The 24,748-nt window shown below is 44.2% G+C and overlaps 1 protein-coding gene across 5 annotated transcripts in view; it reads right to left on the minus strand.

Annotated features, from left to right (window-relative positions):
• Positions 1 to 234: 234 nt before the first annotated feature.
• The window catches only part of CHD7 (chromodomain helicase DNA binding protein 7), an 801,383-nt gene continuing 776,869 nt past the window's right edge, over positions 235 to 24,748 (minus strand). For all 5 annotated transcript variants that reach the window (XM_085605557.1, XM_085605559.1, XM_085605558.1 and 2 more), the window contains 2 exons: positions 21,770 to 21,874; positions 235 to 2,019 (listed from right to left, as the gene is read on the minus strand). In XM_085605557.1, coding sequence (XP_085461683.1) covers positions 1,126 to 2,019; positions 21,770 to 21,874 — 999 coding nt within the window. In that variant the 3' untranslated portion in view covers positions 235 to 1,125. The remainder of the gene's footprint in view (positions 2,020 to 21,769; positions 21,875 to 24,748) is intronic.

Consider the following 24,748-nt stretch of genomic DNA (forward strand, 5'->3'; position numbering starts at 1 on the left):
ATGCTTTACCCCCCCACCCCCCACCCCCTTCGTGCTGGATGGTCCTTTGGGATCCAGTGCATAAAGTGGCAACTAGTCTTTTAGGAGTCTAAAACAGTATGATAAATGTATATGTATAACTATACACACACAAAACTTCAATACTGTACGTTCTTCTATAGTGAAAACAATCTGAACACCAGGCGTGATTTGGTTCCTCTAGACACTGCTACATTCGCCAATTATATCACTGCATATCATGGGTCACTTTTATTAAAAGCATCATTACTACAGTTGGCAGCAATTTACATCATATCTTACATGATAGCAGTTTCAAAAAGAAAGAGACAGACATCACAACAAAGAAAAACAATACATTTACAAAGTCATGTCTGTAAACTTCAAGGCTAGTTTAGAGTTGAGGTAATGCTGTTTAGCTTTGTTGCTAAAGTAACAAAGTCCTTTTATTAAAAAAAAAAAAAAAGGTACCTGATTATTTTGTCTATACCAGTGCATTACAAGATCATGAGACGATTAATCTGTAGTTTTATCCTGTAATAACCTTCTCAGTGGGTTGATTTCCAAAAGGTACACTTCACATTCAACAGCTGCCTTATTATTGCTGCGTCTCAGGATCGAGACATTCACACTATCATGGAGATTGTCAGAAAGTGTGTGTGTGTGAACTCCCATATACAGTCAAAACAGATGTGTACATATGATATGTATATTGTAAAATTCATTCTGACCTTCACAGCAAAAGAAAAAAAATAATTAAATATATAACTTCATACTTCCTTTGAGCAGCACTTCCTTCTATTTGCACCACTTGATTACAAACTGCTGCTTTTATTACAATACCAATGGTACCAAAAAAAAGCAGCGCATTAAGTAAATTTCCGTAAAAAAGACATGATCCGCTCTCAAATTTCATCTCTCCTAGGGATAATAAATAATGCACTGCACAATACTTAATGACCGAGATACCTTTTGACACATCTGTATAACATGACTTGGGATTTTTTTTTGCTACACTATGTTACAGAACAGCTTATAAAAACTAGGTATGGACATTTACTGTGAGTGTAAACAGTAGGACTACCACTTGTCAAAAGTTTAAAACACTTTAACTGTAACTGGTACTGGTTATTCACCATTTTCGTTGCTGTCCATTTCACCCCCTCCATCAAGTGAGTCTAAATCTTCACCCTGTGCTATTTCATCGTCCAAAACGGATGAATCTGCAGTTTTATCAAGGCTATCCTCAGCATCGCTGCCTTCCATGTTCTCCTCCTCTTTAAACGAGGTTTCCTCAACTTTGTCCGCAGCCTTCTCTTCGTGGGCACTCACTGCATTATGAAGTCCTGCAAGTGCCGAGAAACCAGGCAATGTCAATCCCCCCAGCCCTGGAGGTAGAAACATAGATGGGTAAAACAAGCCTGGGGCCATGGTGGATAGTAGGAAAGGATTGAAGGCGAGTGGGTTTGTGGGTAATCCAGTTGTGGCAGTAGCAGCACTGGCAGAGTCAGTAGCAGTATCTGTGCTTTTTTCTGAATCTTTTTCATCTTCATTCTCACTTGTTTTGTCCCCGCATTTTGAAGTGCCATCCCCCGTTTCTCCTCGACTTAAAGCTGTAGTGGTGTTTCCTGCAGCAACTGTGAGTGAACTATTCAACAATCCGCTTAGTCCAAACATGCCTGACAATCCTGCCATACCTGGCAGCATTAGAGGCAACATAGCAGTCGGATTTTTAGAATCGCCTCCAGCAGCAGCTGTTGCAAGTCCTGTAGGAAATCCCATGAGTCCTGCAAGCTGGAGAGATTGCAGATTCTGTAGATTCTGAAGGCTTGCAAGGTCCATGCCAGCAAATAGGCTGTTCATCAGCAATGGATTGATTCCAGACGTCGAAGCTACAGCGGCAGCTGCTGCAGCTGCTTTGGCAATTTCACTTTTTGGCCTTCTTCCTCTTCGACTTGATCCTTCCTCCCTTATAACAGGGCCTGTGAGAAGACGGTCAAACATAGACTCGGGAACAAAGCCCTGTGAAAAATTAAAAATAAACAAATGTCACACACTACGGAATAGAACACAGCTATTGAAAAGTACTATTGTTTGACGTTTAGGGACCTTGAAATTGTAAAATAAAATGCGTTCAAATGTCGAAAGGAATGTATGACTTGCTTTTTTGAAACAGCCTACATTATTTGAACATCCTCTAAGTTTATTACTATTGAGCTCTCTCAAATCCATTTGAGTGGCAAGTCTGCTTGCAGCCACGCATATCCTACCACCAACCTACAATAAACATATGTGCCTGCATGGATGTTCCCCTCACTTGACATACAGGCCGCCCAGTGGGAGATTCCACTAGTGCTATGATATTCATTAACTGTAACAAAAACAAGCCTACATAGTAAATGCCAACCTACTAATGAAGTATACACAATTATCAACGATTGGAACCACAGTCATTTCTATAGAGCAGGAGCTTAAAGTGTTTCCCAGTACCAGCACCTTCATGATCACCATCAGCCATCATCATTTGCCCCCAACTAACAGCAATGTGTGGAATTTGCGTAAGATAATGATTGAGTTTGGCAGCAGGATTACACGGTCACAAACGTGGCTGACATCACGTCCACCTTATTACAAGTGAAATATTTCCCATAACACTTATAAGGCGGACGGGAAATCTGCCATGTTTGTCACAGAGTAACCTGTTCATCAAACTCTGAATCAGACCGTATGTGTTTTAGCCACCTGCAGCCAGGATTTATGTACAACTGACTGACACCGATTTAAAGTACAGCAGGTTCACTCACCTTCATGCTGTGGGCAATCAAGAGTACCCCAGAGTTGGGATGTTTACAGTTAATTTCTGCTGCAAATACGTTCTAATATGTGGCTCCTAAAACGAAATGATGTACATGCACAATGTTTTTAATAAATGTTACCTCTTCAGTCAGAAGTAGCCTGTCTTATGAAAATGACATAAGAGTCTTATCCCAGCCTGAAGCAAGCATCTTCTGAGCTCGCTATGGTCCACTAGATAGCCTCCAAATGGAGGGCAGTGATCACTGGCCCTTACAGGCAACACTTAGAGTAGTGCAAGGGGAGCAAACCGATCGAGTCGCCCTGCTGCAGGTAGAGTATCCCCGAAGTTTATTTATTTTATTTTTATTTATTTAATGTGATTTTATATAGCGCGAACATTACCCGAAGGTGTCAGAGGGCTTTACAAAAGAACCAGTTGCGTTACATAAGGACTTTGGATTACATGAGTTACGCAAGAGATATAAACAGGAAGAAAAAAATTGCAAATGTACAAGTGGAGCGAAAGGAGGGAAGAATTACTTAGTGCATGTAAGGAAAGTCCTGAAGGACGGAACGAGCAAAGTGTCCGTCCCTCCTCACCTCAGTGTCTAAGCAATAATGTTTTGCGAAAGTGTGGAGGTAGGCCCAAGTTGCCGCCCTACAAATGTCCTCCACAGGAACACCCCTAGACAAAGCAGAAGTGGAAGACTTAGCTCTAGTGGAATGGGCCCTTAAACCCTCTGGAGGTTCCTTACCAGCCAAAGAGTAGCATATCTTGATGCACAAGACAATCCATCTGGAAAGGGTGCGCTTGTGCACCGCTCTGCCTTTCCTGAAGCCAACAAAGCCCACGAAGAGCTGGTCATTAACTCTAAAGTCTTTTGTCCTGTCCAGGTAGAAGCTCACTGCCCTCTTAGGGTCCAAACGGTGAAGTCTCTCCTCCTCCTTGGAAGGGTGAGGGGGAGGATAGAAGGTAGGAAGGGTAATGGACTGCCCAAGATGGAAGGGAGTTACCACCATAGGCAGAAATGCAGCCCTGGTCCTGAGTACCATTCTTTCAGCATGAATGGTCAAAAATGGGGGTTTTGAACTTGGAGCTTGAAGCTCACTTACCCTCCTTGACGAGGTGATTGCAATGAGAAAAACCGTCTTAAAAGACAACAATCTCAAGGGACACTTGTGTAAGGGCTTGAAAGGAGAACCCATAAGATAAGTCAAGACAAGGTTTAAGTCCCATTGAGGCACAATAAAGGGAGTAGGAGGAAACCTGTTTGTGAGGCCCTTGAGAAATCGTAGAACAATAGGTGATTTGAATAATGACGGCTGATCTGGCAAACAAAGGAAAGCCGACGAAGCCGATAAGTATCCCTTTACAGTAGCCACAGCAAAGCCTTGGTGAGCAAGAGAAAGGGCAAACTGCAGAATGTCAGATAAACGAGCCTTCAAAGGATCAATTGACTTCCCTCCACACCAGAGTACAAATTTAGACCACCTATAGGAATAGATAGATTTGGTGGAAGGACGTCTGGCAGACAAAATTACATCTACCACATCAGGTGGGAGAGAAAAAGAATTCAGGTTGCCCCGTTCAATCTCCAGGCATGAAGGTGTAAGCTATGGAGGTGGGGGTGTAGAACCTGCCCCTTCGATTGCGAGAGGAGGTCTGACCTGAGAGGGAGACGGAGCGGAGGGCACGAGGAGAGGCGGAGAAGATCTGTGTACCACACCCTTCTTGGCCAATCCGGGGCGCTCAATACAACTTGGGCCCGGTCTTGGCGAATCTTCCTCAGAACCCGAGGAATCAAGGGTATGGGAGGAAACGCGTAAAGGAGTCGTGAACCCCAACTCAACTGAAACGCGTCCCACAACGACCCCTGCATCGGAAACTGAAGTCTGCAGAATAACGGGCAGAGCGCGAACTTGCGGGTGGCGAACAGATCTATTCGAGGAGTCCCCCACGTCCGAAAAACGTGACGAACCACCTCCGGATGGAGCCTCCACGCGTGGTCGGCGGAGAACTGCCGACAGACTGTCCGCACGTACGTTCAGCACCCCAGCCAGATTTGCCATCAGACAAATGTGATGGTTCTGAGCCCAGGACCATAGACGCAGAGCCTCTCTGCAGAGACAAAGAGACCCCACCCCTCCCTGTTTGTTGACATAACACATCGCGGTCGTGTTGTCCGTCAGGACTTGAACAGACTGACCGCGAAGGGAAGGGAGGAAGGCCTTGAGTGCCAAAAGAATCGCCCGCAATTCCAGAAGGTTGATGTGAAGCAACCTTTCCTCTAGAGACCAAAGTCCTTTGATCTCCAGATCCCCCAGATGCGCACCCCACCCTAAAGTGGATGCATCCGTTATCACTGTGGCCACCGATGGAGGTAGATGGAAGGGCTTTCCTTGGGACAGATTGCCCTCCACGCTCCACCAAGACAGATCCGCCGCAGCTTCTCCGGAGATCCTCACAGACTCCCTGAGATCTCCTTTGTGCTGATACCACTGCCTGAGGAGGCACCACTGGAGCGCCCTCATGTGCCAGCGTGCATGGTTGACCAACAGAATGCAGGAAGCAAACAGACCGAGCAGGCGAAGGACCTTCAGGACTGGAACGACCGCTCCATTGCAAAATAAAGGAATCATTTCCTGTATGACGAGAATCCTTTGAGGAGGAGGGAATGCTCGACACACAGTAGTGTCCTGTGGAAATATGGATTTTTCTGGTCAGTTATGTCCCCTATCTTGGACCCCAACGGTTCCATGTGCATGTCACAAGTACATGTATGTTCCCTCCAGTTCCAGTTATGAAGACGCAAATACATGTGCGCCCACCGTCAACATGTCCTTTGTCAGATCCGCCATGAATAGGCCGGATATTCCCTTCCTAAGTACGAAAGGCCACCGGTTTTATATGGTTCACTTATGCCATTTTACAGTCCAGGCAAGTAGGCCCTGATTCTGTCATCAAACTCTTCTTGCCTTCTGCCTCTGAAAGCTCCAGCCTGAGCCTGCATCTGTGACCATGAACTTTGTCTCATTCTCTGCGCGGCTCACGAAGCCTGACATCAGCCTATTCTCTGCCAAGAACTGTATTTCACCTTCGAATTATCTGCTTCCCCCTCAGCCGATGCATTCCTGCCTAGTAGCTTAAGTAAACATTCTTCCAGTTACCGAGCAAAAGGCCGACTTCTCTGTCCTCATGCAAGTAATTCATAGCCCTGTTACCATGGAATATTCCTACCCCCTTGCATTCAGTGTAGACACTTAGACGCTTGTACACGCACGCACAGTCAGTATAGAATAGATTCTGTCCGAGAGTCCTTCTTTTATGGATAACATAGTTCTTTAAACATAGGATGTTAGATATGATTTGGGATTAGGTTGACTTGACCCCCCAGACTTCTCGTCTCCACATATAGAGCTAAATGTCAAGTCCCCGTCACCCCCCTAGTTACACGTCAATTACACGTCATACTGCTGCGCGCGCATCTATGCCAAGTATTATCTTATAGATCCACCTATGTATTACATCATAACCAATCATGTTCCTTTTTACTCATTATTACACCCATTTTCGGTTACACAGACCAAACGTCAATTTCCTTATCAATTGTTACGCCTACTGTATTCACTTCATTATAATGTATGTACTATAAAAGTTACTTCTTGTCAATAAAGTGTGTGCTTCACTTCCTGAACCTTCGTGGTGACGGAACATTGGGAGCAACCGATTATAATCGAATTAATGGAATAAAGCCCATTCCGAACCTCTAAATACCACGGATTCTGCCTCTCATTTTATTGAGCTATTTTACTATGTTCCTGTATCAAATTCAGTCCCGGTAAAGGAGAAATATTTACCACATGATGGCGCCCGAACAGGGACACTTTCTCATCTCACGCGCCGGCGGTGCGTTGCAGGCCCGGTCTCCTGCCACAGCTGGACGGACAATAACGCGTACCAGCAGGATTTCCTGTATCTCCCTCCGGTCAAGCGGGGGCGACTGAGACTGCGATCAACACCCAGACGAGGCGGTGAGAAGTGTGAAGTATCCCGACCAGAGCCTAGCTGAGAGAGCAAGATCCGAGGTATACAGAGACCCACCAGTCCGAAGTCAAGCCCAGTGTCCGACGAGTCGAGTCGAGTCCGGTCCGGTTCAAGTTCAAGTTACTGAGGCCTTCCGTTTCCGAAGCTACCCGGTGAGTACCATTGCTGGGGAGGCATTTCTGACGTGCACATAGGTTGTGCCGGTCAAGACGGGTTTGGGTACACAAATCCGGTCTGCACTGTTTTAGCAGTGTATCTGTACTGTTTAGCAGTATATCAAGTATTCCGAAGTATTCCGAAGAGTCTAGTTATTGTCTAGTTATTGTCGAGAATTAAGCTTGGTGATTAGTTATGCAGACGATCATCATTGTTGTTTCAGTTAAAGGTTTAATGTTAAATGTTTAAAGTGTTTAAGTATGTTCTGTATATCGTGGTATGAATGACTGTTCATTATCGTGTTTATTGTATTAAGTCTGTTCAAATTCAAGTATCAGGTCAAAAATCAAGTATAAGGTCAGCTCTCAATATGCCGCTCTTTTCGAAATTGAGACAGATCACTACCAGAAAAGGGGTTCTCGAAGAAGCCGTCCCTATTCCTCCTAGGGACACTCCAGGGCACTTTATGTATCACAAACATGGCTTAGACGCTATATTATTTTTTGATTTATGGGTAGACTATACCAAGGGATTACCAGAAAGTCAGAGGTGGCCCACAGCGGGGACCTGGGATGCAGAGTGCATCATGAAAGTCGAGGAAGAGTTATGGAAAAGGAAAGTCAGACAGTCACAGAAAGACGCCGTTGAATTATGGCGTAAAGAATCACAGACGAACAGAAAAAGCACGTAGACAGGAAGAGAAGAGTAAAGAGAATTCCAATAAAGTTCGAGAGAATCTATTAATTGAGGAAGGTATCCGAGTGAAATCAGAACAAGTAGACAGACAAAGAAATGCCCTTATGAATGGTATGTATCCCCTTCTGGCCGAAGGATTACCTAAGGCTACTCCAGAAACACCAAAAGACTTGCCAACCCCATTGTTCCCAATAAAGGTACATCCTAAGGGGCATCCTAGAACCGCAGAAGATGTTTTTCTTTCCTCATATTTAGATGACGCAGCTCCCGAGTATGCTAATTCCGCCCCACATAGACCGCATACCAGGGAGGTTCAACGCCAAGATCCAGTGCCCGTATCCCTACAGCAACAAATCGAGTCACAAGTTCCGGCAAGCACATCTGTTTCTGTATCCGCTCCTACAGCTACTTCTATGGCTGTGTCCACACCTGTAGTTGCTGTGTCACGTTCGACGAATCCTTTTACACCCGACGCCCCAGATGGGGCCGCGGGAGGAGCTACCAATATCTTTTCTACGCCACCCAGAATAAATAAACTTACTTTTCAAGAATCAGCGCATTCACGTACACCCAAACTCTTTAGTGCCCGTGCGCTTAAGGAACTTCTTATAGATTGTAGACATGACCCGGTGCCTGGAAAAGAGGACGAAATGACCCTAGCATCATTGCGTATCAGACGAGCCGCAGTGTATTTAGCGAAGTTACCAGGAATGACTGCGCATCTAGATAATATATATCATTTTGTCCAAACGGGGCGAGATCCAGAATGTATTTACAGAGCTATGGAATACCAGAAAGTAGAGATACAGGGGGAACTGTTACGTTTCCTCATAAACTGTGTGATCAGAAATCAAGACCGACCGGGGGTAGACCCGGAAGCAATGAAAATTCTTACAAGATGGAGCCAGAATATATCGGAAGGGAGACATGATAAACAAAATTGTATAATAGCCATGTGCCGAAAGATCCGTAAAGAAATAGAACGCCTACACGAAGAGCGATTAGAGGTAGACGAGTTCGAACAAAACGAGGAAGAAGGGTCAGGACTGCCCACAGGACAGTCGGACACCATAGCCTATGTAGGTAAAGGAAGATCTTGTAATAGGAATCAGACTAGATATCATACTGACTCAATACATCCGATATGTCCAGATAATAACAGGAATTTTCAAATACCTATAATTAATATAAGGTCTAACGAGCATTCGTTCCAAACCGCCGACAAACTACTCCGAGAACGAAGGGGTTATCATTTCCTCGATTCTATGGATGAACAAGATTTAGCCAGGGCAGCTGTCCATTGGGTGGACAGTCCCGGAAAATATAGTGATGATACAGTAGTACGCACATTTTTGAATCTTACCCCAGATGAACAAAGGTTAGCTGGGATTTATATGATTCAACAACTCATTATACTATATCGGAGTCAGCATTCGGACCCTGGTCCCTTGCCTGACATACTGACTGAATTACTTATGAATAAATGGAGAGGTCCAGGTACTGAATTAATTAAAGAAATTCTAGAATCAAGAAAGCAGTATATTCTTTTTGTATGTTCAGAACATGTTCCATTGTCCGTCAAGGAAAGAACTACGTATCACATAGATAGACAGAATCCCTTACGAGAAGTGCACCCAATAAAGGGTGAGGACAATCAGTTTAAACGCGTATTTGTATATACGCCCATATCGAAAATAGAATTGTTAGAAATGAAGAAAGTGGTACCCAGTCATGACAAAGACCCAGCGGGTTTTCACCGAGAAATTAAAGACATGTTACTCATGGGAGAGTATACCTACCCCGACATTATGACAATATTAAAGGTGTTGATGCCTGCTGGCATTTATGAGAAACTCAAGGAAAAAGAGTGGGAGGTAGGTGACCAAAAGATAGAATGGTCAGCATTAGAAGCAGAAGAAAGGGCCCGAGGTCCAGGTTCGGGGCTTGGGGACAAAACTAAAGCACTACCAGGTCTACTAGTACAGGTACTGCCACGTTTATTAACTACGAAAAAGGAAGATTGGGGTACAATTTCAGCCTGTAAGCAGAAGCAAGATGAAGACACTAGTGATTACTATGCCCGATTTGAAAAATGTTTTGGTATAAATAGTGGCATAAAAGCAAGTAGCGAATCATACCCACATCTGTTTGTAACAAAATTAGTAGAAAATGCTCTGCCCCCAGTAAAGAATAGAGTATTAAAATTCGAGAGTACCTGGCAAGGTAACACTCCATCACAAATGTTACAAATGTTACAGTACCATCACAATAGAATTAGAGAGGAACAAGAACATGAACACAGACGCATGAAAGACACGAAAATGAAAATGCTAGTTTCCCAGACAGTTCCAGCTGAAGGGCATAAAAGGGGTATGACACATTCCGATTCAGCAGGACCTGTAAAAGGGACATGCAATTATTGTAAAAAGCCAGGCCATTACGTACACGATTGTCCAGTTTTAAAACATAATATCGCCATAGGTAAAACACAAGAAAGATCACGGCCACTTAGACAAGATCAGAATGAACAAGGAGCTACGCAGCATGCCCAGGCCATGCCAGCCGCACAACAGCCAATACAGTTTGTGCCAGCTGCACCACCGTTGCCTGCTGCTGCCACACAGACAACAACACGACAAATGTATCAGACCGCACAGTATGAATATCCCGAGTATCAGCGTTACGCATGAACAAGCCTAGAGAGGGAAGTTGACTTACCCCTTATTGAAATCCCAGTAGACCAAGAAGGACCTTATGTACATAGTGAATTATTAGGCCAAGATAGAAAATTTCTACTCGATACAGGGGCAAGTCGAACGACCATAAAACGTAGTGAAGTTCCAGGGGCACCCCTCTCAGGCTCACAGAATATTTCCCTTGGTTTTTCAGGAAAACCTATTGTTAATGAAGTGTCACAACCTCTGCCACTTACGATAGGACCTTTGACCCGAACTACAGATTTATTGCTTACTAAATCATGTCCAGAAAATCTATTAGGAATAAAAACGTTAAAAGCTCTAGGAGCTATAATATGTTGTTCTCCGGAAGGAGTAAGATTGTTTTTACGTGATTTTAAAGGTCACTATGTGTCTAGAGACATGGATCCCCGATTACAGATTTTACCTACACGTCTATGGGCACAAGGCCCTACTGATGTTGGATGCATGAATATTACACCATATCAAGTCACATTAAAGGCAGGAGTGGTGCTACCACGAATGCGACAATACAAGTTACCACCAGATGCTGTAGCGGCTTTACTACAAATCATTGACGAGCTCATTGCCCAAGGAGTAGTTGTGGAAACAGACTCCAATATATGTAATTCACCGATAATACAGATTCTTAAACGAACAGATCCGAAGGCCCCGCCAGTATATCGATTGGTTATTGATCTGCGCGAGTTAAACAAATGCATTGTGCCACAATTCCCTGTGGTCCCAGATATCTCGTCATTACTGACAGCTATTGATTCCGAAGCGACATTCTTCACTGTAATCGATCTCAAGAATGCCTTTTTCAGCGTCCCAATAGATCCGGAAAGCCAATATTTGTTCGGATTTAGTTTAAATGGGCGTAGCTTTAAATTCACCCGCGCACCTCAAGGATTTACAGAAAGCCCCAGCATCTATAGCCAAGCACTGAAACGAGAACTTGACAGTATCCACATGCCAGTTAACACTGCTCTGCTTCAATACGTCGATGATCTGCTGATCACCGCCCGAAGCGAACCTGAATGTGAAAAAGCATCACTGACAGTTTTACAATTTCTAGCCGAAAAAGGGCACAAGGTGTCCCCTTCTAAGCTGCAATTCTGTGTCCAGCGAGTTATTTATCTTGGACACTCGCTGTCCAAGGAGGGAAGGCAGCTTACACCCGACCGCATTCAGTTAATAGCTAACATGCCAATACCCAAGACACAAAAGGAGGTGCGGGCTTTCATAGGCCTCACTTCATACTGTAGACAGTGGATCCCACAATATGCATTTCTAGCAAAACCACTCATTCAGTTGACAACCCAGGAGGCAGCCACATCGACTGTTCTCCCTTGGACTCAAGAACATACACAAGCTTTTGAAAGCCTAAAGAAAACTTTATGTCAAGCACCTGTTTTAGCAACACCATGTTACAGAAAACAGTTTACACTCTTTGTTACAGAACGCGAAGGTACTGCTTTGTCAGTACTCACACAGGATGAGGCCTCACTTCATACTGTAGACAGTGGATCCCACAATATGCATTTCTAGCAAAACCACTCATTCAGTTGACAACCCAGGAGGCAGCCACATCGACTGTTCTCCCTTGGACTCAAGAACATACACAAGCTTTTGAAAGCCTAAAGAAAACTTTATGTCAAGCACCTGTTTTAGCAACACCATGTTACAGAAAACAGTTTACACTCTTTGTTACAGAACGCGAAGGTACTGCTTTGTCAGTACTCACACAGGATCAAGCAGGAGCACACAAACCATGTGCTTATTTTTCTAGTACATTAGATCCCGTAGCTCAGGCTTTGCCTGCATGTCTGAAATCAGTGGCAGCGACAGCTTTAGCAATCAGACAAAGCGATGCCATAGTGTTAGGACATCCATTGACAGTTCAAGTACCACACGCAGTAGAGGTTCTTGTAAATAGAACACAAACACAACACTTGACCATAGCACGACTTACAGGGTATGAACTTACATTGTTTCAGCCACATATAGAAATCAGACGCTGTAACACATTGAATCCTGCCACACTTTTACCAGTAGTCGGAACAGACCCACTAGCCCATGACTGTATTGAAGTTATTAGAATAACAACAAAACCCAGACAAGACTTAACCGATGTCCCATTGTCAGACCCAGACCTGACCTTGTATGTAGATGGTTCATGCATGAGAACAAGTACAGGAGAGTTAGTAGCCGCCTACGCAGTCACAACAGATACTGAAGTCATTGAAACTAATCGTATAAATACTTTGTCAGCTCAAGCCGCAGAACTTATCGCTCTGACACAAGCCTGTATTCAAGCCATAAATAAAAAAGTCAACATATACACTGACTCGCGTTATGCATTCGGAGTTGTACATGACTTCGGCGTGCTGTGGCGAGAGAGAGGTTATTTAACTTCCCACGGTGCCCACATTCAGCACGGACCCCTCATTCATGCATTATTAGATGCAATACATCTACCCACTGAAATATCAATTATGAAATGTAAGGCCCATACAAAGGTTACTGATATCATTTCCCAAGGCAATGATCTAGCCGACAGAACAGCTAAACTGACTGCTCAAACTCAAACCCCCGATATGACAAAGACAATAGTCCCGACACCGACACATTGTATGACAGTTAAAGATCCTACTCTTGACGTAATTGACATACAGACACATGCTACACCAGACGAAATAAAGAAATGGACTGAATTAGGAGGGATCCAAACGGACCAAGGATGGATGATGAAGGAAAGGTCTGTATGGTTCCTTCCTGATTCAATGGTCCAAGTCATAATTAACACTATACATAGTCCAGCACATTTAGGAGAAAAAGCTATGCTAGACAGCATTCAACACATTTGGTTCAATAAACATTTACGAGCAGCAGCAAAACAAAAGGTCCGTACCTGTATGATCTGTTGTCAGTTCAACCCAGGAAAAAGCGTTCCCGTAGAACAGGGTGGATTTCATACCCCTAATCATCCTTTTGAAGTACTCCAGATGGATTATATCCAGATGGAACGATGTCGAGGATTCAAATATGTTCTCGTAGTTGTTTGTGCTCTGTCCCGTTGGACGGAGGCATACCCGGTTTCAGATTACACTGCCCCGACTACTGCCAAACAGTTGGTTCGAGAATTCTTCCCACGATACGGTTTACCACGTGCTGTTTACTCAGATAACGGCCAGCCGTTCTCATCCGAATTAATGAAACACGTTTCACTTCTGTTAGGTTATCAGTGGAAATTCCACTGTGTCCGACACCCCGAGGCAGCAGGTCTCGTAGAAAGACATAACCAGATACTGAAAATTAGAATGTCCAAAATATGCAGAGAGAAAGGTGTCGACTGGGTAGTAGCGTTACCAGTTGCACTCTTTTACATGAGAATGGTAGCACACTCTCGAACAGGGCTATCCCCGTATGAGGTGATCTTCGGTAGACCACCGAATATGTGGGGGACGCCTATACCACGCAAAATAACTGATATTGACTGTAATATGCTGACAGATTACTTGGCTTCCTTGATGTCTGCACTACAATCTTCTCGTTCACAGGTAGCTGCAGCTTTTCCCGACAACACTGAGGTGAAACCCCATGACGTTGTTCCGGGTAATCTCGTCTTTGTGAGGAATTTCGACCGAAAGACTCAGCTGTAGCCCAGGTGGAAAGCACCCAAGTTGGTCCTGTTAACCACAAGAACAGCCGTGAAGATCGAGGGCCGCAAGGGCTGGATTCATTCAAGCCACATCAAGAAATTTCATGGACTATCCTCGGATATAGACATTGTGCCCTGCACTCCCTCACAGACTGATACAAAACTCCCTTTTGTTGAACCTAACAAATCTGAAAATTACAAACTAAAGCTTAGGCCCAACCAGTCGAGCAATTTGATTGTTTAAGTCCTCTCCAAGGTGAAGCGGTTGAATTGTCTCTGACATGTATCCCTTGGACCGGAGTAGAGAAAATACCCGAAAAATGTTGAAACGACAGGCGTATTGTAAATCACTGCGTAGCCACTGCATAGTGACATTATTAATTTTGTTTTTATTGAGTCTTTTAATAATCATTACAAGTATGTTGTTGCACATATATTACCCTATTTCTAGACATGTTTATAATGTTGCTGCTGAACATTCTTTTAGTGATTTACCTCCGCATGAATTGTCTTATAGACTTGCGCTGCGCAATAACACTTTCATTAGTATGTTACATCATTCCCATCAGACTAGTAATGCCACCACTTGTTGGGTGTGTGGCCGACTCCCTCCCTATCAGAATTATGAAGGAGTCCTGCCTTTCTTTCCACATCCATTCACACATAATGGCTCCTGTGGAGCATGGTTCAGTTTAATCAATTCCATAGACTCAGACACAGCAGTTTACCAAGATCATTGGATATGGGGAAACCTGAACCTAGTTTTACTCAAAGTCTGCTACCCTGACAAGGAGGGTCGCCCCAAAAGAACAGGAACTGATCTAGAAAATGAAGTGTATGGATTAGGTAATTTTACACCTAATCTCATGATTCTAAATGTCGTATCCGAAGTTGAGCTAGTCTTACCCACCATGTCAGTATTCCCAGCAAAAGGTGAATTGTGTGTAAGAAAGGTTGGTTCCATACATATGGGCCATAGTCAATGCACTACTACAGTAGAATTCAGTGATCAAGGCAAATCTTCATTCAGAGCTTATCGCCACTCCTACTTTATATGTGGTCAGACTGCATATATGCGTCTACCTCTAGATTGGGATGGTACCTGCTACATAGCATTCCTTTTGCCACCTGTTTTCCTAGCTCCTCCCGATTATTATAGAAATATTCATTTAGTACACAATAGAGAGCGGAGAGATCTCCCAATTGTCGATTATACTGAGACGGCATGGGACAAGTATGTAGATTTCAATAAAGGCATCTTTCCCTATATAGGTACAGTTACCAATAGTAAGCTGATACGTAGATTAACTAGAACCCTTGAAGCAGTAGTGAATGAAACTATTTCCGCCTTAGGCAATTTAACAGAAGAGCAGTCTGCTATGCGGATTGTTGTGCTTCAAAATCGTCTTGTCCTTGACGTCATCCTGGCTGATAGGGGCGGAGCTTGTAGGGTCATCGGATCAAGCTGCTGCGTATTCATACCAGAAAATTTGCCATCTGTATATAAAGCCATCACTCGCCTTCATAAGATTGTAAGCCAGATACACCAGAACCCAGGCACTTGGACTTGGTCCAGTTGGTTTTGGAATGCGGTATCGGCCTGGGGATGGAGAGTTTTATCCTTCCTAGGTATTGGCCTTCTCATACTATTCAGTTGCTGTCTATGTCTACAATGTGGACCAGCGATTTGTGGTCTGTGTGCCACATCGTGCATTCCACATCAAGATTTTCATTCAAGATCCCGGAAGAAGAAAGAAGAACAAATGATGCTATATGAACAGATCAATGGATTGATGAAGATTGATATCTCTTGAAGGGCAAGTAGGGGACAAGGAGGGAATGTGGAAATATGGATTTTTCTGGTCAGTTATGTCCCCTATCTTGGACCCTAATGGTTCCATGTGCATGTCACAAGTACATGTATGTTCCCTCCAGTTCCAGTTATGAAGACGCAAATACATGTGCGTCCACCGTCAACATGTCCTTTGTCAGATCCGCCATGAATAGGCCGGATATTCCCTTCCTAAGTACGAAAGGCCACCGGTTTTATATGGTTCACTTATGCCATTTTACAGTCCAGGCAAGTAGGCCCTGATTCTGTCATCAAACTCTTCTTGCCTTCTGCCTCTGAAAGCTCCAGCCTGAGCCTGCATCTGTGACCATGAACTTTGTCTCATTCTCTGCGCGGCTCACGAAGCCTGACATCAGCCTATTCTCTGCCAAGAACTGTATTTCACCTTCGAATTATCTGCTTCCCCCTCAGCCGATGCATTCCTGCCTAGTAGCTTAAGTAAACATTCTTCCAGTTACCGAGCAAAAGGCCGACTTCTCTGTCCTCATGCAAGTAATTCATAGCCCTGTTACCATGGAATATTCCTACTCCCTTGCATTCAGTGTAGACACTTAGACGCTTGTACACGCACGCACAGTCAGTATAGAATAGATTCTGTCCGAGAGTCCTTCTTTTATGGATAACATAGTTCTTTAAACATAGGATGTTAGATATGATTTGGGATTAGGTTGACTTGACCCCCCAGACTTCTCGTCTCCACATATAGAGCTAAATGTCAAGTCCCCGTCACCCCCCTAGTTACACGTCAATTACACGTCATACTGCTGCGCGCGCATCTATGCCAAGTATTATCTTATAGATCCACCTATGTATTACATCATAACCAATCATGTTCCTTTTTACTCATTATTACACCCATTTTCGGTTACACAGACCAAACGTCAATTTCCTTATCAATTGTTACGCCTACTGTATTCACTTCATTATAATGTATGTACTATAAAAGTTACTTCTTGTCAATAAAGTGTGTGCTTCACTTCCTGAACCTTCGTGGTGACGGAACATTGGGAGCAACCGATTATAATCGAATTAATGGAATAAATCCCATTCCGAACCTCTAAATACCACGGATTCTGCCTCTCATTTTATTGAGCTATTTTACTATGTTCCTGTATCAAATTCAGTCCCGGTAAAGGAGAAATATTTACCACAGTCCAGTACCGCACCTTTGAACAGGTTGCGCTGAGAGGGCACCAGGTGAGATTTGGGCACGTTTATCGAGAAGCCTAATTTGAACAACAGCTGAGCTGTATCCTGCAGATGATGTAGCACCTTCTCTGGCGACTCCGCTTTGATCAGCCAGCCGTCCAGATAGGGGAAAACGGAAATCCCCGACCTTCTGAGATGGGCTGCCACCACTGCCATCACCTTTGTGAAGACTCGGGGTGCAGTAGTAAGACCAAACGGAAGGACCGCAAACTGATAATGCTGCGATCCTACCGTAAACCGGAGATACTTTCTGTGCAACTTCAGGACGGGGATGTGGAAATACACATCCTGCAAGTCGATCGACACCATCCAGTCCTCCTGATTCAGCGCTTGAAGAACCTGCGCAAGGGTGAGCATCTTGAACTTCTCTTGCTTCAGATAAAGATTCAAGATCCTGAGGTCCAATATCGGACGCAATCTGCCGTCCTTTTTCGGAATCTGGAAATACCGGGAGTAGCATCCCTGATCCCTCTCCTGCTCTCGAACCACCTCTATCGCACCTTTCTGTAGTAACTTCAGGACTTCCTCCTTTAGGAGAAGATGGTGGTTCTCTGAGCAAGCCCCTTGACAAGGAGGGTAATTTGGAGGGAATTCCCGAAAGGGAAGGGCGTACCCATATTCTATAAGATCTAGAACCCAAAGATCTGTAGTAACAGATTCCCAATGCTGTAGAAAATGGGTAAGCCGGCCCCCCACAGGACCAGCATGATCCAGAATGGCGGATCTAGGGCTGCTTTGCGGTGGTGGGAGGGGCTAAGGAAGAGGAGGAGGAGGAGGAGGAGGAGGAGAGCTGACGGCCACGTGTGCGACCCCTGATTCTGCCTCTGTATCCCTTATACAGAGAGCCTTGCTGCTGTTGCTGCTGTTGCTGTTGGGTCTGCCTGTAGGAACGAAAGGATGCCCTTCCGAAACCCCTGTATCTTTTAAATGATCCCCTTGACTGGGATTGAAGGCCCAAAGACTTAGCCGTAGCCTTGCTTTCCTTAAAACGTTCAAGAGCAGCATCCGCCTTTTTGCCATACAATCCAGAGCCATCAAATGGCAAGTCCAACAATGTTGACTATACATCCGGGGAAAACTCAGAAGACTTCAGCAACGCACCCCTCCTAGTGGCAACAGAAGACCGCATGACTCTTGCCACTGAATCCGCGGTGTCCAGACCACTCTATCACCTGGCGTGCTGCTGCCTGGGCATCCGTCAAGACCTCATTAAAGCCAACCATATCCTCCTCAGATAGTTTTGGCGCAGTTTCTTTGCAGAGTCCATGAGCGCATGAATATAGCGTCCCAAAAGTCAAGTGGCATTTGTTGATTTAAGGGCCATGCTGGCCGATGAAAAGACCTTTTTGGCCAAGTGATCTAACTTTTTAGCCTCTCTGTCACTTGGAACCGGAGGAAAAGCACCCTTAGATTTTCCTGAACAAGCCGCCTGAATCACCAGGCTCTCAGGCGATGGATGGGATGTTAAGAACTCAGGGTCCCCTGGAGCTGCCCTATACCTCCTAGCAACTGTCTTAGAAACTGCGGGAACAGAAAAAGGCTTACGCCACACCTCCATCACAGGATCTATAATGGCCTCATTAAAAGGCAATAATGGCTCTGAAACTATAGTAGGAGAATGCAGTACCTCCGTTAGAATATTGGATTTAAATTCAGTAGTAGGCAACTGAAGATCTAACAATTCAGCTGCCTTCCTGACTGCATGATAAGGAGCCACATCCTTCGAGGGTTCATCGGAAGGTGGAGTAATATCCCACTCAGGAGACAAATCCAATCCACTAGCCTCTTTAAGTTCTTCAAAACCTTCAGCAGACTCCACAAGCTCTCCCTCTTCTGCTTCTTCCAGAAGGTACCTTCGCTCATCAAGCACCCTTTGAGCTTCCCTTCTGGACCGGATTCGTACAAGCGGCGTCGCGGCGCCGTGTTCGAATCCGACGGCGCCGGAGCCGGCATCGAACGTGGATCCACAGGAGCAGCCGGCGTCGAACGAGGTCGAGCCGGCGAAGAAGGGAGCGGCGGCGATGTCCGCGGCGCCGGTAGATGCCAAGACGGCGTCGCCGGAAAAAATGGCATGAAGGGGGCCTGTGGCTAGGCTTGAGGCACCCCCAAACTGAAGGCCATGGGACCCATCGGACCCGAAGGTGCACCAGTGGAGTACATGGCTCTCGAAAACACCCCGTACATAGTATTTAAATAATGCGTGGGGTCCTGACCCGGTCCAGGGAACATAGGGTACTGATCTGGCATCACCGGACTCTGGCCAACCGGCGCCGACGGTGGAATTTGTGGTAACAAAGGCTCACCCGGTGCTTGAAACTCCTCAACCGGAGCCGGAGACGGAGACGAAGCCAGAGATGGAACCGGCGCCGGAGAATGAACCGGTGAAATCACTGGAGAAGAATGACCAGCAGGTGAATCCGGAACGGGTGAAGGAGACACAGAGTCCTTACGGCGTTGAGCAGGCGACTTCGACTTCGGAGCCGAACTCGTCAGAGTGACGTCGAGAAGAAGGTCTCCTCTTCTTTTTGTGCTTCTTGGATCTCGAAGCAAGCCCCGAAGTAGACTTCGACGGCAACCTCGACCTCGATCGTGACCTCGACCTCGTTCTAGACTTCCTCCTTCCTCTCTTCTCCTTTTTCATCCTTGCGATGAAAAGCCGCGCCTCCCTTTCCTTGAGAGCCTTGGAGCTCATCTTGCGACAGCAAGAGCATCCATTCACATCATGGTCAGATGATAAACACCATACACAGTCGTCATGTGGATCCGTGATCAACATATTTTTTCCACATTCACGACAGGGATTGAAGCCCGATTTCTTTGTCGACATTTTTTCGAAAAAGGAACAGAGAAATCCAGTAGAAACACAAAGTAACAGTGAAGCTACAGATAGAGATTCCCGAAATCCGTTGGCGTCGACGGCGCGGAAAAAAGGGAACTGACGTCATCACGCCGACGAGGTCTTCTTATGGAGCCGGTGAAGTCATCGGAGTCGCGAGCGGAGCCGTGTCTGTGACGTAGTCTTCGACCTCATCGGCGTGGACTGCTACAAAAGTTTCCGAATGTTGCTGGCGCAGGGGATATTCACAAGGTGAGGAATCCACTGGCAGATGTATCCATCAGAATAAACGTTACTCAGCATGTCTGAGGACCAGGTCAATGCATTAATATGGTATGACCAGCTGGGTGAGCAGGTGGTAAACTACTTGAGGGTAACACTCACAGTATGGCCTGTGACTAAGGAACGTGAAAATAACGTGTGTGGTGGGATGGGCAAGAGAAATGGATGGCTTAATAAATATTGTAGGAGCCTAAAATTAAGGGTATGAATAATGGAAAGACGATGCCACACAGCTCAAGAATTATCGCCTAATTAGTTTGCTGGATACGGGGGAGAAAGTATTCTCCAAAGTATTGTGAGAATTAATGTAGTCTTGGGTAGAGCAAAATAATGTAATTCTGATAGAGCAAGATGGCTTTAAGGAAGGCCATTCAACAATATATCACTGCCTTAGTTTATGGGCAATAGCAAAGGCGACAATCGAGTTGCGAGGCAGATTATTTTGCTGCTTTGTTGATTTCGGGGCCACCTTAGACTTGGGCAATCGCAAATTGTGGGATACGCTAAGGAGGCTCCGCATCAATAAGGCGTTGCTTTCACTTGTTCAGGAATTGCACAGCCAGAACTGGGCCTATGTGATCTTAGATACACGTGGGACCTTATCAAAGAGAATACAGACAAAGAATAGCCCACTATGGCAGGTCTGTGTTCTGCCCCCCCCCCCATTCTTCTCTTTATTCTTGTCTGACTTACCAAATACATTACACAAAGCTTTCGGCTTATGTTCCAAAAAGGGGTGGACCCATATTCCCTGCCTACAATTCTAAAGGAATATAAAATATATAATGAACTTTTTAAACTAGAAAACTAACATAGGATTAGGAACGCTACACTAAAAGAATGTGTCCAACTGTGATTGTAATGTAAGGCGCAATCCATGAAAGCATGCAAAAAGTAACTGTCAACAGTAAACTAACACATTTCTAGTGTAGCATCATATTTGTTGCTATGCCTGATTACCGTTTGAAAATCTAAACACAAAAATGTTCAAGCATTAAAAAAATGTAGTGCTCATCCAAATGCAGGTGATTTTTTAAATTAAGCTGGATAGGTCAAAAAACGTCCCTCAATTTCGCAGCAAATATATCACATTCTTTCTACTCACTCGTCTTTTAGCTACTAATGAGCGATTATGCTCTGCCATTTAAGTGGAGTGCGCAAACCAACCATGTCAGCTCAGCCAATCTTCACCAAATCTGCTGGTCATGCAGCCTGATAAATCGACCTATGACAAGTTGCAGCCTAACGAAAAGGTAATGTTTGGAATTATAATTACAAGCAGATATTATTAAGTGTCTTAATTCTGAAAATCAGGACACTTATCATGAGTCAGGGAAGATATCACCAGGGGCATGACAATATGTTTCTCTCATTACAGCCATGTACTGACAAGAACCAAGTACTAGTATTACAGACTGATATCCAAAATATACTCTATAAATGTTTTTGATAGAGGCTGTAAAGAACTTTTAATGTTGTCATTTTCGTAAAGCATTGGAATGTTTCAATATCAATCTCTAAATTAATGACTTAAGCTTACCGACTGCTTAACTATGTCAGTCCAATCAGGAGCAACAGCAAATTCAGGATTTTCTTCAAGCCACCTAGGGAGGTCTTTCATTGGAGGAGCCATTGCACCACCCATCTATTTAACAAAATAAAAAAACAAATATCAAATGCACGTGAAAAAATGAGTAATAAAAGGCATACAAATGGGCAATATACCAATCAATGAAGGCATCAATAGAGGAGGGATGAGGAAGGAGTTGTAGAGCAGTAAGAGTAAATATCTAGGTGTCATTTTGCATCGTGGATAGCTACCAAACACTGATGTGCTTTTGTGAATATTCCCCAGTGCGTATCTGGGAACTCTTAGATATTTTGTCTTCCATAAGTGAAACTGACGAGTAGCAGCGGCAATGTTTTAAATTCCAATGCAGCCCCCCCCCCCCACCAATCTATTTGGTTCTTTAGACACTCGAGTGAGCCCACCTTCCCTATAGAGGTTATTTGAGATGCTTTTTACGGAAGTGCTAGCCATAAAATTGGCTTCTCGAGGATCTACGATAAACATGAAAAATAGAGAACAATTACAGCTAAGCAACTATTTTTTTCTCAGCGATTTGGATCTTTCATGATTGTGAGGACGAACATCTATCGAGTGCAAGCATTAGTGGTATGTGAAAATCCCTCCAAACAGTTGCGTTGCATTTTTTTGTAATGGTAGGTTATTGAACAGTCCCTCTTGCAGCTGTGACAGAATGTGCTGCAACTCTTTCTGGCCGTATTTCTCGAAGTAAAGTTTATCTACCGTTCAGAAAGCAATGCCATGTCGGAGATGTGTTACCACCCCTTGTACATCTTTGTGAGAGACTGAAGCCTTGTTTCCCATCTTCATAGTAATGAATGCCCCCTTCTGGTATTTAGTGTGTGCAGTGCTCGTTTATCCACATAAACTGGATTCAGTACTCGAAAGGAGGTGTAGTTTAAAGAAGTCAGATATAATCCTGGGGTAAACTTGGTAGGAGTTCTAGATTTCACTTTACAAAAATTACACCAATGGCTGCTGGATGGAAGGGGTCTGCAGTTTATCTATTATGGTTACTATGAAGTTTATCTTTCCCGAAAGGTCCTTTCGGCCCTGAGACTGCACAGTTCACATGCCTTGTCTATTCATTTCAATAATCATACGTTTAATTGCCAACTCTTTTAGTGCTGGTTAGAACACACATGTATTCGTTAGACCTAGGATATAGTACCAGGACATCATTAATAACCGCATTGCTTGCTATTAACTAGTCCTCAAGATAAATATACCCATTTTCTCATTAAATGAGACAACTGGCCCTAGGTTCTCAGTAAAGAGTTGTGGACTCTACCTTTAACTTAAGGATAGTAAAATCAACTGGTATAGAACTCTTGTGAAGGATTAACTTGTCTTCAGTTACACCAGGATGAATTACCTGCACTGATTTCTCTATACCAGTACCCAATCTATGGGTTGTCTAGTAGAAGACGTACCCCTAAAGAAGAAGGGAGAGAAGGAAGTTGGACTTTAATCCTTAAGAATGAAGATCATTTGGGGTTTTTCTTATAATGAATACCAGAGTGTGCTAAATTACAAGCTCCCAAACATCTATTGGCTAAATGCTGTGTTAGCCTATGGTAACATAGGATCTTTAATTACCCCCTACCTAAATGCTGGGGGTAAAATAGGAAGCACTGCTGGCTGACGCCCCATTCTTGGTCACTTTGAAAGGCAAAATGAAGGCAGGCGTCCCTTAAAATGCTGTAAATTAGGGTATGGAGGCAGATGACAGATGGAAAAGTTTCACTGGCAGCAGTTAGGGTTAGATTTTGGAATTGGCCTGTAGTTGGTATAAAGGTACTTAAAGATTGAAATGCGTTTGTGCTATTTATATCGGAGAAGACTCAAGCACATCAGGGCACAAGTTTGCCAAGCAGGGCCAAAACAGCAAGTCCGCTCGTCAAGCTTGTGCCTTCTAGGCAACCAGCACCCGTGAGAATCTTATAAGCGCCATGGATTGGGCCTCTACTGACCTGGGGGTCGCCACCTGGGTATAAATGATTCTGCTAGTCTTCAGAAATGAACTGCAAGCTCATCTGTTTTGAAGTGTTAACTGACTTTCTTATTCAATCAAGAATAGTGTAACAATGAAGATTTCCTCGTTAATTCTCTCAATAAATTGACCTTGAAATGAGCAAGGTGCTATATAAAGACGACTGAGTTGTCATGTCAATAATATTTTACATTGCTCTTTAGGATCCAGTGATTCACTAGCATTTTTTCCAGCTAACGTTACTTATTTTGTATTAGAAGACAAGTTTAGGCGTCTGAAGTGTAGGAACCAGGCATTCAGGTTGAGAAAATAGAGGGAGTATTAAGGTATGTGTGAGCCCAGGAATCAAAGAAGAATAGAGGCCCTCTGCCATCCTCATCTATCTTGTTGATAGAGTCCCTTACTGCTCGGTCCACGTTTTCTTAATTGGCAATATTTATTGGAGACTTTTGCACACTCCATTACAAGAGGCATTCCCAAAAAAAAAAAAAAAAATCTGATAAATGTCTAGCTGAAATTTGGCTGGGAGAGATAGAGAAGTGATTTAATTATATGTCTGGTCTTAGCCCACGCTGGGAGCGATTGAAAAGTTATCAACAGAAATCTGAGTTCCCAAGCTCCAGAGTGCTGACAGTAGGCCGATAATCATTTCTGCTAAGGTCTCATATGTAGTCAAGAAACTGTTTGGGATTTGACAAGAAGGAATTAACATTTCCTCTGGGTGAAATAATTTGCAAGGTGGCCACCACCACCTGGATATCACACGTTTCTTTTTCCTTTGTACTTGATGTAGGACATCAGTTTAGATGTGGGGGGACAAGTTTGCCTAATCGCTCAGTTGGTAATACCATAATCATGTAGTCATAGAAAAACATTGGTGCAGATGTGAGGGTAAATGACTGGAAATGTTTCCTATGCATATTGAAGCATAGGTATTT

Source organism: Triturus cristatus, chromosome 5_1 (genome assembly GCF_964204655.1).
Source record: "Triturus cristatus chromosome 5_1, aTriCri1.1, whole genome shotgun sequence".
In the NCBI taxonomy this organism is placed as follows: domain Eukaryota; kingdom Metazoa; phylum Chordata; class Amphibia; order Caudata; family Salamandridae; genus Triturus; species Triturus cristatus.